Here is a 14,516-nt window from a genome sequence, read left to right on the forward strand (position 1 = left end):
CACTTCAGAGCTGCAGATCTCCTTGTATGGAGTATGGAATAGTACTGGGATGGGTGGCCTCTTTGAGCAACACCTAGATCCAGTGAGTCCTAAATGTTCCATTTATTCTGATGAGAGATGGATTCATATGTGAATCACTTCACATGAAACTTGGGTCAATGATTTTGACTCACAATTTACACAGTTAAATCCTGATGGAAGTATCATAATTTGACTTGTTGTGGAAAATATCTTCTACTTATCAATTGATGAGCTTAAGAGGCTTTCTAATGAATGGTTCATAAGGCACAACATTGGTGAATGTTTTACAAATGGGGTTGCAACCAGGGTGGGTTTAACCATGGAGGAAACTTTGTAGTTAAGCGTGCTCGAGCTGAAGTAGTATTGGGATGGGTAACCTCCTAGGAAGTCTCGGTGCTTCACCTTTGTGAGCATCACTTAGATCCAATGAGTGCTGAGTGTTCCATTTATTCTCATGAAAGACGGATTCATGTGTGAGTCACTACTCATGAAACATGGGTCAATGAGTTTGACTCAAAAAATACATGGTTAAATCTTGATAGTAATATCATAATTTGATTTGCTGTGAAAATATCCCCTACTTATCAATTGATGAGCTTAAGGGGATTTCTAATGAATGGTTAATTAGGCACAACACTTGGTGGAGGTTTTGTAAATGGGGTTGCAAGCAGAGTGGATTTAACCATGGAGGGAACTCTTTAGTTAAGCGCGCTCGAGCTGGAGTAGTATTGGGATCGGTGACCTCTTGGGAAGTCTTGATGTTTTGCCTCTGCGAGCATCACCTAGATCCAATGCACGCTAAGTGTTCCATTTATTCTCATGAGAGATGGATTCATGTGTGTATCACTACTCATGAAACATGGGTCAATGAGTTTGACTCAAAAACTACATAGTTAAATCTTGGTAGAAATCTCATAACTACCAATGATGTTAGAGAATTGTAATGGGCCTTTGATGTTAGCATGAATGCTGATGGTATTCCTTTGGGGGAGTATTGTAAGCATTGGAGAGTATTGACATGTTGCATTCGTGACTGTGTTTGTCATTGATGTCAACATGGCAGTAATTTTGTCAAGATTGATAGAGTAGCAGATATAGATCATAATTGTACAGACAAAGTTTTGATGTTCAAGTCAAGTGCAGTTAAGGACATGTTTTACACTGTGTCCTGATAATGAGGATAAATGTGCGTAGTCTAAGTCAAAGATGTACAGAAGCTATAACTGATTTACAGAGAGCAGTGCAGAAGTACATGGAAAGTAGTTCCGATGATCCTATTATATCTTCAAACAAAGATATAATCTAGAGATGCGCAGTTAGACAGTGATAGCAGACAGTCTGATGATGACGTCGACGAGTGCGCAAGTCCTGAAGTTGCACGTGTGAAGAGTTGTATAGACTGTAAGCTTACAGTGCTATTGTAATTGTGAATTAATTAATTATCTTATTGTGGTCCTACTATAATTAATTGGGAAAGCCTCAAGGCCAACTCAAGGAATTGTTTTAAGGACTTGGTATAAAGTATTTTCCTGGTTTGTAAGGTGTATCAAGTGCGAAGTGTGTGAACAAGGAGCGGAGTATTTGGTGAATGCAAGTAAGCGATCCAAGGGATTATTGGATGCAAAGTTTGTGATCTGGTATCAAGATCAGAAGGAGTAGAAGTCCGATTGATAGGACAGAGAGAGAGGAAGGAAGTACAGTTCAATTCTATTATTCAGCAAGGAATAATACAAAGATCATTTGGATAGTGGGTTCATTGGTCTTGCCCTTGAAGCTGTTAGACAATGGGTCTATCTGCCTTCCACAACTCCTAAGAGGGTTGGCACAACTCCTAATAGGGTTGGCACAACTACTAACAGGGTTGGAATCTCCTAACAGGGACTGATATGCACTGAATGTTGTTATAGACTCCTAACAGGGTCCATCATCTAACAAGGGATATTTATATTAGTACATCATCTTGTAGGTACCATCCCCACCGGGGTTTTCCCTCTGATTAAGGGTTTCCCTTGTTAACATATCTGGTGTTATCGTGTATGAGTATCTTGTTGTGGTTTTTGATTATATTGCTCACATGGTTAAGATTTAATAAGGTTGATAATTGTGATAATAGTTGGATAATTGATTGGCACCTCTCTCTTAGTTATATTGGTGGACTATATATTCTAACATTTGATACCCTAAAACTTGAAAGTATTGAGCAGCATGAATTTAGTGGAAATTTGGCACAGATCATCACCATTTATTGATCTGACAACTTGTTTCTAAGCCAGGAGATATCCTTGCTTTCTTATGTCATGAATCCTTAGTCCACTTAATCCTTTTTTGAAAGTGCAGATAACCCAAACTCAATCCTTTTTTCAAAGTGCAGATAACCCAGGCCAGCAGAGGAAATACATCTACTCCATCTTGCGTTCCCCAAATAATACTTCTTAGCAACCTTTTCCAAAGATGGTGGAAGAACAATAGATGTCCCATGCTGAAAGAATTCTATTAGCAATTGTAACCTACCATCAAGCAAAAGATCAAGACTCTTTCATGCCTGTATTTACAATTTTATCCTTCTTCCACACACTATTATAACTTTAGAAATCTGAATGGTGTTTTCAGCACTAATTCTTGTTGTCACAGCTTTTGCAAAAGGTATGATGGCAAAGTAGGCAAGTGCATCTGCTACTATCAGACATGGAACCAGGGGATTCTCATTTCAAATAGTTTTCTTCCAAACATAAGCCTAGATGGCACTCCATCTACACCTCTGTTTCTCTGAGATTCTGGGATGGGGATGTGAAATACATGTATAGATAGAACCACAGTTTGCACAAAACGTGAAAAATGAAAATTGATAATTCAACTCCAACTGTCCAATTACAATAGATTAATGATACTTGATGATCATAGTAACATTAATTGAGATTGACTTGGCCAAAAAAGTGGAAATGGAACTCAATTACTTGTAATTTAATTGTGAGAAACTCCAACAGAGCACAAAACAGACTTTATTTTTGCTTATTTTTGAAACCCGAGCAGGTTCATTCCTTGTTGTGTCTGTCGGCAATCATTAATTAAGGCCTTTGTGGTCACATGGACTAACATAGGGTATGCAAAATCATTCTCAATATCTTTCATAGCTGCTTTCAAGTCATTCAGTTTGATTTTCTTAGAGGTAAACATTCTCAAAATTTTCTATCTTTTGAAGGTCAATATTGTTTAGAGACTCCTTGGATTTGTTGGATTAAGGAAAATGATCTTGGAAATGATTCTGAAAGATAGAATGAATTTTCCCTTAATCCTCCTCATTTGTTCCTTTACATACTTTGACTAAGAGAGTTTAGTAGTGGAAACTATAGTAGCTCTGTCTCTAATGAGGCTAGTATATATATAATATTTAACTAAACTGTTGTTTTGTCGATGTTTTCCTCACATTATAAATCTCAATATTTTCAGGCAACAGCTGCAGGTGTGAAGGAAACAGAGGCAATGAATTTTCTGGAAAAGAAACTGAAGAATGCTTCTGGATTATCCTATGAAGATACTGTGCAGGTGATATTTTGCATTTGGGACTTTATTATTCAGATATGTACATGATGTCAAAGTTGTTGCCTTTATTTCCCTGTATTACTTAACACTTTTCTAAATTGGAAATAGTCTCACTCTTTTCTATTGTAAATAGTTTTACTTTTGGTTTTTTTTTATCACCCATTTAAGTCTATTGTATGAGGTTTGCCACATATCTTGTTAAAATTTAATGAAACGATCTTGTATCCATGAAACAACTCTTAGTGTTTATTGTAGCTTCTCTGTAAGTTACCCATCTCAATTCCACGGATCTATATCTATGGGAAGTCTGACTTGTTAGTTTACTATGCTTATGAAATGCTACTGTGATGTACCATCTGTCACTTGATACCAAGAACTGCTTTAACTAGCATATTTATCCTTAGGTCCAATATAGACTCTGGAAACAACCCTAAATTCTGGCTGAGATGCTTTGCCATTTTCACTTGTTTTATTTATCAATTGTAGTGTATGCAAAGTCCCGTAAAGAATTCAGTTAGATTAAATAATATTATGCTATTTATTTTATCTTAACTTGCTTTCTTGAATTTAATTGTTTTGATCTGGGTTTCACTTGTGTGCTCTTGTTTGCTACAGACAGCAATTTCTGCACTCCAGTCGGTTCTTCAGGAGGATTTTAAAGCTACAGAAATTGAGGTATTGAGCTGAATTTTCCTACTAAAGACATTATCTGTTGTTATGAGAAAACGATTTTATTTGGCAAGACCGAATTAAACATCAAGCGTCATTTAATTTTTTTCCAGGATTGGGAAACAGCTATTTAATATCTCTATTGTCTCAATTTATGTTTCAACACACTGGATCATGTGGATGTTCAATGTGGCCATTATCTCTATTTTAATACCCAAGTTATCGGAATAAACCATCTTTTCAAATGTGCTAATGTTTGTGATAAACAAACTATCCACACATACAATAAGGAGGCCATTCTACTGGAAGATATAATTTTTTAAGGTGCACATCATCCCTATTTTGATACCTGAGCTATTAAAACAAAATTCTTTTTAAAGCCTTGTAATGCTTGAGTAGAAAAATATCCACATATCATAGGAAAGCCTAGAAGATGGGTGCAAAAGCTTGCCGAATGTGCTTTTCTCTAAACAGTTCTGATTGACAATAAATGAATAATAGATGTGTGCAGTAAGGTTCTCTTGTAGATGGTAAAACACTGAAAGCTCAATCTGCTATTAATAAGACCTAAAGATCAATTTTCTAAGAATTTAGAAAGAAGCTTCTCACAAAGTGAAATTATGCTTAGGTACTGGTAAATGTTACTACAGATGCATTAGTAAGCATTATTAGAGTATGTTGTCAAACATTGAAAAATCAACTAGCTTAGAACCAAATCGCTAGAAGCTCTCAGGAAGTGGAATTATTGCTTGATATGAAAAGTTTTTCAAGACATATTGCTCTGCTGAATGTTATTATCTCTGGTTCATGAGAAAGATCTAATGAATAAATGTTAATTGTTTTCTTTCTTGACTTAACCCATTAAAAATAGGATTTTGGTCAGAAGTTTTCTGGAAATTGTTACTGGGCAGGGTCACTGGCCAATCCTTTAGTTTCATTACTTTTTTTCTAAGTATTTTTTTTGAAGTCATCTCATGGTTCTAGGCTTTTGTTGAAGTGCATAATTTCCATATATTCCATGTAGACTTTGGACAGCTAGTTTATATGCAGACATTGACCTTTTAATGTACTAGCACAAGGATACAGATCTGTTCTATGCATTTCATTTGTCATAATTTAATACAAAGCTCAGTACCTGAATTTAGTTTTATATACACTGAATGTAGTTTTATATACCTGAATCATCTTAATGTGATGTAGGTGGGTGTTGTTACAAAAGACAGTTCAGAGTTTCGAGTTTTATCAACAGAGGAGATTGATGAGCATCTGACAGCAATCAGTGAGCGGGACTAGGTTTGCTGTCTGAAAAATATCTATTATATTACCAAAGAAAGTGCAGCTTCAATTGCTTTACTTTGTTCTTCTGAAAGTCCAGCACAGAAGTACCCATAATGTTTATGGTGTGCCAATCTCATGAATATTCTGACATTAATTTGTTTTTGTATCTTGAGTACCAACTTTTTGCACAATTGAAATACAAATCTTTAAGAGCTTCATTTTACAGATTTTATTAGTGTTTTTTAATGCAATTGTTTAATTTTCATTTTGTCTTCCATATGATCTATTCAACATTTAACTTGGATTATTTTGGATGTCATTTTCTGTTTTTCAAATATATATATATATATCTGTGTGTGTGTGTAATAGTGTCCACAGTTCAAATTATTCTCTTGTCTAATGCTGGGTGAGTAGTTTGACTCACAGGATTTTATTTGTAAATCGGAAGTTGAAAGAAAACCTTGCTACTTAATTCTTGTTTCTAATAGTTATTAACTGCTGGCTTTGAGATGAAATTTAAGGAACTGTTGAATTGCAATGAGAGAGGTATCCAGTTAATTATTTTCGTTTTTAATCAGAGTGTGTTGTTTTGAGAAACTTAGATCCCCGTTAGAGGGAACAAAGAGAAAAGTTGGAACATCACATTAGCCTATATTTTTGAATGCATATTTATTTGTGCTATACAAAGATCCAGCAGATCAGGGAACTCATGTGAATTGCAAGAAGGCAAGTAGAGGTTTTTAAAATCTGATTCGTTATGGAGGAGTTAATATTAGAGATAATTTAGTACAAACCCATCCATTTTTTAATGTATGCTATGCCTTCAAATAGTTGCAGCAAAATCGTAAAATTGTAACCCATTATTTTGGCAAGTGAATGACTCAATTCTGCTTATGAACTCCAGAAGTGCTCTTTATTTTTATTTTTTGAATCGGTAATATTTTGATTGTATTGATTTATAAAGAACTTTGCGTAAGTATATAATCAGTGTCAAAAAGGAGTTATAAACTTGAACATCCCCCTTACCAACCCATAAAGCATATTACCAGCACTCTTCAAACTGAGAACTAACACATGACTCAGGTCATTAACAGACCAAAATGCTGCCTCCTACAGCCACCCACTATAAAACTAGGGGATACAATAGAAAACACCAGTAGCATCTGCCATGGAAATCTACAGAAAACAATGACATACAGCAACTTAAAACCTTATCCCTACAACGGCAACCAAAAACCAGAGGCTCTGCAGCCTGGACACATGTTAATTTTCTTTGGCTTTCTTGGGACCGCTAACCCCGAAATCCGAGGGATCAAACTGTGGCCTCTTCCTGCTTTGCTTCTCCTTTATCCTCTTTGCTTGAGCCTCAGCCATGGCCTTCAGCTGCTTACGTTTTGGAAGGAAGTCCTTAAGGGATTCCCACCCAATTAGAGACTTGATTCTCTTTTTCTCCTCTTTTGACATGGCACTCCACAGAGGAAGGGACACATAGGAGGAGAAAATTCACCAAGGTGGACCCATTCTCCAGTCTGCGCTACAAACCTTTCACCTGGCTGAGCAAGAGTGAGCAGGGATTTCATCCCATACAGGAACTCCACACATTCAGGTAGAACCCACTTGACCTCTGCTTTCAACCCCAAATCAAGTCCCCCAGGCCATAAAAATCAAAGCCATGCCAATGTTGGTATGAATCTGATAATGGGAATTGTTATATTATATGAAAGAAAACTGGGTTGTCAATCTTCAAAATGTCTCTCATTCTTTGCTCTGAATTTTTTAAGGTGTGCCAACTGTTGTTTACGATTGAGTAGACTAAAATTTGCTTCCATGCCCTTGCTGCGTTAAACACCCAATAAACATCATCAATGTCTGCCCTGTGCAGCCACTGTAATCACTGTTATCGACCACTATCACACCTTGTAATCCAAATCCTTGGCAGCAAACGGCCCAAATAATGCTGCTAAATTTGTTTTTAAATGACACTATGTAACAAGTGATTTGAATTATTGAAAGGTCCTTTGATCAAAGTGCCAAAAAGTCATTACTACATGGGCCACAATGCACGACTCCTTCGGAACCAGTGTATGGGCCAATCAGTTTTACCCTTGAAATGTTACTAAAATTATCCCAAATCCCTTTCATCATATGTGAAATTAATATCACTCCAACAATCCACAGGTTGTCTGCCATCCATCCGAATTGCACTTGAGAATTCTTGATAATAGAAGTTTCCAAACAGGTTTTGCTCCTTTAATGATATGCTTGATGATTATTTTTGAGCCACCTTGTAAATGAAGTTTGGATAGTTTTTAGCCATCTGCACAGCCAAAAGTGGTAACTGAGCCTCAGCTTCTTAGTTCATTGCTAAACTCAGTCCCATATTTCCTTTAGAGTTCCTGCCCCAGCCCTGGATTACCTTGGATGCTCTGAAAAAATTAACTTTGATCCATCCACTCTCTGGAGCTAAACCACTCCACTTCCTCACCCATCTGACTAATAGGATTAGCCAAATGAGGCTCATTAGCAAGCCCAAGGTGCTCTTCATTATTAGCGCAACAGCTGAATAGTCATTCTTTGATAGAAACCTTCTATATACCTTGTGGAATGATAGCCAGTTATTTTCTAAGTTACCAGTTAATTGCATCATTTAGCCATAGATACAACATGATACACTTGCTTGGTCACATGCATGGAACATACTTCCATAGCAAGGGGACAGTTTGAGAATGGAAGGAATTGTCTAAAGAAAGTGCAGTTATCTGATTTTTAATTTTTAATTGATTAGATGATTTCTAACCTGGCTAGATGAAGGGTTGATATTCAAATTTTAAGCCCTGGATTCAAAGATATCATATCTTTTTTTTTTTTTTTTTATAAATTTATTTATTTAAATAAATTCCTCTATAATCGTCAATTTGGATGTCATCTATTGTCAATTTGGATTTCCTCTATAAGCAAGCTATCATTTTCATTCACAAATGCATAAATGACATATAAACAATCTATTTTGGTATTTTTAGAGGTCACTTCAGGGTTGGAAGGATGGAATAGACCAAATTAAGCCAAAAAAAACAATTTGAAGAAGTCTAGAAAAAATGTTTTGAAACCAAATTCAACCCAGATTCGGCCAGTGGGCATCAAATTCTTTAAATTTCGTTGTAAATTACATCTGGGTTCCTCTGACAGAATTTGTTGCAGCAAATTCGTAGCTTTGCAGGCAAATTTGGGGAGAATTTGACAAGAACCGGACTTTGAGGGTTGCCATAGAGAATCTGGTAGCTTAGGTTTTTTTTTATAAGGTTAATGGATGCAATTTATTTTTGGTTTGTCATTGTTTGGTTCTATATACCTGGCGGAGTGATAATCTGTTTTTATATAAGGTTAATTGATGCAATTTATTTTTGGTTTGGTCTTATGCAGTTAAGTTTGATTCACATGTTCATTTGAATACAAATATTTTAATCTTAATGTCACTTCAGGAATAGAAACACTAAAGGTGGCTAATAGAAATGAGAAGAAACTTGACTTTTCCATGTGTGGTTGTCATCGTGACAAGAAATAAATAATATAAGAACGAAATTCTGGATATTACTATATATTTGTTTGTTATTTGAAGTATGGAACACTGAAATGTCCTTTTTCTGATTTTATATGATATTCCCAACCTCTAATCAGATTTTCAAGATCAAACAACTAATATCACAAAGATTCACCAAATTTCTCAAGAAACTCCAAATCGGGTATGCCAGAAATTGTGCCAAAAGCTTCACAGCTTTACCTATTATTAATAAATTTGAAAGTGGACATTTTTACAGAAAATTTCAGCAGCATAACAGCCTACAAAATGACATTTCCAGATCCGTATATCCTTTACACAACAGTTCTCAAATGTAAGACAAAAACTATGCTCATCGGGCTCTCGAAATTAACACAAAAATGTTCGGAAACATCACAAAAACACTAATAATCTATTTCAGAAGTATAATCACGTCCTAATACATATATTCAGCTCTATTTTAACACCTTAAAGTCTGAAATACAGCAGCAACCCAAACTGATATGAAATACTCAACTGAAAACACCAAACTCATACAAAAAACACACCCGAAAACTCACAAATCTGCATTGTTCAGCACAAAGGCAAACTCTGTATGAGCATGCACATGGAATGGCTTCAAACTCCCGTCCTTAGCCTTTTTGGAAACTTGAAAACTCCCGTTCTTGGGTCTCCCTGGAAACCTGCAAACTCCCGTTCTTGGGTCTCCTTCTCCACAGGTTTGGCAGCCTCTGAAGAATAACAAAGAATGAGCAAAAATCAAGTTCTGTCCATTTGCCCAAAATGCCTCCAAACCCCTTAAAAGAGGGCATAACTGTAACTCACGTATAAGAGAGGTTATGAAACATATTTTAATAATAATTTTCATTTATTAGTCCAACGGTTTCCAAAGATTAACCCCCTTTTTTCGAAACTTCACTTTTTTGGGCCTGCCTGCCTTAGCAAAGATTATTATTTTTTAATTATTTGAAAAGAGGACATGACAAGTCCTCCCCTCCCAAACATTGCTTGTCCTCAAGCAATGGCTGAACAATAAACCAATCAATCCACTTGGATCCCAAATGTAGTCATGAACTATACTACTATCAATTAACACAGGCTCCTGTAATATCCTCTGCAATATGACCAAGAGGAATTCATAATCAAACTGACAATTATAGCTCAATCAAATTCCAAAATCACAACTTCCACAGTCAGAAACCCATGAGAGACAAACTCTTAGAACATCAAAACCCAAGTAAAGTGGACTACCAACACAATAAATACCATCAATGCATTCCACTGGCCTATACAGAATGTACAATCCAACTCTGCAATAATGGTGAATGCTCTCAAATGAAACTATACCAAGTATGGAGAATCCACACACTGTACAACTCCTGTAGTCAACACAACTCTGTAGATCATCGGCCACTGTCTCATAACCATAACTCCCATGCACCCTTGATGGTGAAAAGCCATCACAAGATAAACAACAAGAAATGGAACCCAAACCAAATTTTCCTGCCATCTACTCCTCAACACAAGGATCAAATGCTAACTGATGTACATACCTTGCAATATAATGTTGATAAAAAAAATCAACCTTAGTCAACAACTCACCATGAACAAGTGATACAACCCACTGTGACTGATCACCAGCTAAGTCAGGAGATGTCATAGCCAAAGGAGTAGAATCAATAACAACACCCGCTGAAGCATCATTCTGAAACTCCTGCTCTAAGTCATGTATTATCAAGCTGTCAACTGTAGAACCTATCGCCATGTCATGCCCATCACAACCCTCATCCTGAGGTGTCAAACTATCCCATAACTGATGACAAGCACTAGGAACCAAAGTACATCTTTGTATCATCATCTCATCAACATGGTCATCAAAGGTAAATTGATGAGTGTACCTCATAGTGTAATGCCGATAGAATGCACCAATCTCAGTCAGTGGCTCAGACTGTAATCCAGATGAAACTAACTGCAATTGATCATTAACCATGTTGGAACTAACTACTACCTCCGAAGATATCACCAAGAGAGTAGTATTACTAGCAGGAACCATGCCAACTGCCGACTCACCAACATCACACATGATCTTTGATACATCTCTAGTCTCCGTGCCTTCAGTACTAGAGGCCACCACCCTGTCAGGCATACAACAATTTGCTACAACACCCAACTCAACTAAACCTGACTCTAGTGGGAATGAACCTGATATGCCAATGTTAGTATCAAGGATGGATGCATCCCCATCTCCACTGTCTCTGACAATCTCAGCCATGGACATCCTCGAATCACCAAACACCATAGCTTGTGACTGTATAGAATCAGATAAAGACTGTAGTCGCTCTAACTCCATGGTCACCTTAGCCAAATGAAACTGTGACTCCTTGAAAGCCAACTGTGTACCCTCAAGAATCTCAGAAGTCACCTCAAGCTGCTCAGTAAGCTCACTCATCTCATCTTCCTTGGCCAACAATGCATCATATGTTGTACTACCCCACTCCATAAGATAATTTCTGTCAGCTACCAACTGCATATAATTCAGTCTCAAAATCCGAATAGCCTCCCATAAAGAGTGGATCTCTGTCAAGGAAAGATAACTTCCTTCCTGCTCATCACTAGTAGGAGAACCCCATCCATAAACTGCTAACAACTGACGAGCAACATCAAAATGTTGGCAAGTGATAGCAATGTCTCAGTCACTAACTCTCAACTGATTAGACACATGATGGCACTGGCTTGACTGTCTCCTACAAACCTCCTCTGATTCACTGTCTAAAGGAGTATAATCAAAGTCACTAGTCTCTAGAGTATTACAATCCATATCCTGTGAATCAAATCTAAAGCTCATATCAACATACGGAGTATCAAAAACATTAGCACTGCTGTCCAACTCCTCTGCACCCAAGGAAACTAAGTTTTCAAAACTGCCCACTACATCCTCCTGGATGTCATCAACGCCAATATGATCCTGGGACTCATCTGTACACACTGCCAAATATGAAAGATCATCAACACATTCCAACAAATATGGTCGATTGGATATATGAACAAAGCCCAACATCGGTGTATAAAAACTAATACCAACATCAGACAAGATACTGGCACAAGAAAAGACAACACCATGTAATCTGCTAATCAAATCCATGATAGCACCCAAACAAACACTGCTACCAAAAAGTGTTAAAGATCTCCAGTCAACTAAATCCCAAATGCCAATATAAAAATCTCGAGTCCATATCCGTAAACTAGAATCAACTGGTAACTCAAGCAAACTCCTCACCTGAGTAATATGACCAATACCAACTAACTCCACATACCTGTCATGATGAGATAATGAAGTCACAATACTATCTTTGTTCACCTTCAGCTGGCTGGACAAATTATGTGAAGTACTACCAGCCTCAACCTCATGTGGTGAAGCATCTAACTGTGCCTGGTACTCTTTCTCAGCAAAATCATGAATTCTCGATGTCTGCTCATCTCTACCAGGTATCTCACCATCCTGCACAACATCCTCATAATCATCATCTGAACCCACTACGCTGTAGTCACTGCCTATTGTAACTATACCATCCTGAATACCTGTGGCATCACCCTTTGACGACCTGTAAACAATTGTCTCAATTTGAGTATCAAGTTGACTGTTACTATCAATCTGTGTAATATCCTTTCCCACCACCTCCTGTGGTAGAGTAGAATCTGAGACCTCTACCTGGTTATCAGCTAGTTTCTCAAACTCCTCATGCAAGTTCTTGGGAATTGTGTCATCTGTCCTGTGAGAAAATCTGCCAAATAGAAATCCAGTCAACTTATCCACCTTAGCTGGGTCGGACAACATGTCATTCATTATACGGTGGTGCTCAACTAACTGTTCAGACATGTCATGGCTTATTTTCATAAGTTTATCTCGAATGTCTAAATAACCATCCTTTCTACTGTTTTGACTCTGGATATCAATTGTCTAAGATCGTGTCCTATGAGATTGTACTATACTTGTCCATTCTGGATAAAGTAGAGTGTAACCCCAATAGGATATAACTTCTTCAAACACCAAGAACTAACATGCAATGATTAGAAGTAGCATGCAACCATAGATTTTGACATGCAACTGATTAGAAGCAACATGCAACCACCAAATTCACTAAGAACTAACATGCAAATGATTAGAAGTAGCATGCAACTATAAATTTTTGACATGCAGCTGATTAGAAGCAACATGCAATCATAAATTATGACATGCAAGATCTGGGTAGTTGTCAAAAATGCAAGATCTGGGTAGTTGTCAAAACTGACATGCAAGATCTGGGTAGTTGTCAAAACTGACATGCAAACTTCTACAACCACCAAATTCACCAAGAACTAACATGCAAATTATTAGAAGTAGCATGCAACCATAACTTTTGACATGCAGCTGATTAGAAGCAACATGCAACCATAAATTATGACATGCAAGATTTGGGTAGTTCTAAAAACTGAAATGCAAGATCTGGGTAGTTGTCAAAACTGACATGAAAACTTCTACAAACCCTCAGGTTGGCAAGATCATGGCTCTGATACCACTGAAATGTCCCTTTTCTGATTTTATATGATATTCCCAACCTTTAATCAGATTTTCAAGATCAAACAACTAATATCACAAAGATCCACCAAATTTCTCAAGAAACCCCAAATCGGGTATGCTAGAAATTGTGCCAAAAGCTTCACAGCTTCACCTATTATTAATAAATCTGAAAGTGGACATTTTTACAGAAATTTCAGCAGCATAACAGCCTACAAAATGACATTTCCAGATCCGTATATCCTTTACACAACAATTCTCAAATGTAGGACAAAAATTAACACAAAAATGCCCAGAAACACCACAAAAACACTAATAATCTATCTCAGAAGTTTAATCACGTCCCAATACATATATTCAGCTCTATTTTAACACCTTAAAGTCTGAAATACAGCAGCAACCCAAACTGATATAAAATACTCAACTGAAAACACCAAACTCATACAAAAAACACACCCGAAAATCCACAAATCTGCACTGTTCAGCACAAAGGCAAACTCTGTATGAGCATGCACATGGAATGGCTTCAAACTCTCGTCTTTAGCCTTCTTGGAAACCTGAAAACTCCCGTTCTTGGGTCTCCCTGGAAACCTGCAAACTCCCGTTCTTGGGTCTCCTTCTCCACAGGTTTGGCAGCCTCTGAAGAATAACAAAGAATGAGCAAAAATCAAGTTCTGTCCATTTGCCCAAAATGCCTCCAAACCCCTTAAAAGAGGGCATAACTGTAACTCACGTCCAAGAGAGGTTAATGAAACATATTTTAATAATAATTTTCATTTATTAGTGCAACGGTTTCCAAAGATTAACCCCCTTTTTCCGAAACTTCACTTTCTTGGGCCTGCCTGCCTTAGCAAAGATTATTATTTTTTAATTATTTGAAAAGAGGACATGACAAAC

General features: G+C 37.0%; 1 protein-coding gene across 1 annotated transcript in view; it reads left to right on the plus strand.

Moving 5' to 3' along the window:
• The window catches only part of LOC149559613 (proteasome subunit alpha type-6), a 41,390-nt gene extending 35,605 nt beyond the window's left edge, over positions 1 to 5,785 (plus strand). The window contains exons 7-9 of the mRNA XM_089833462.1: positions 3,469 to 3,564; positions 4,177 to 4,236; positions 5,431 to 5,785. Coding sequence (XP_089689588.1) covers positions 3,469 to 3,564; positions 4,177 to 4,236; positions 5,431 to 5,523 — 249 coding nt within the window. The 3' untranslated portion in view covers positions 5,524 to 5,785. The remainder of the gene's footprint in view (positions 1 to 3,468; positions 3,565 to 4,176; positions 4,237 to 5,430) is intronic.
• Positions 5,786 to 14,516: the final 8,731 nt, after the last annotated feature.

Source organism: Cupressus sempervirens, chromosome 5, assembly GCF_028749045.1.
Source record: "Cupressus sempervirens isolate cs-2001-9-10 chromosome 5, ASM2874904v1, whole genome shotgun sequence".
NCBI classification, from domain to species: Eukaryota; Viridiplantae; Streptophyta; class Pinopsida; order Cupressales; family Cupressaceae; genus Cupressus; species Cupressus sempervirens.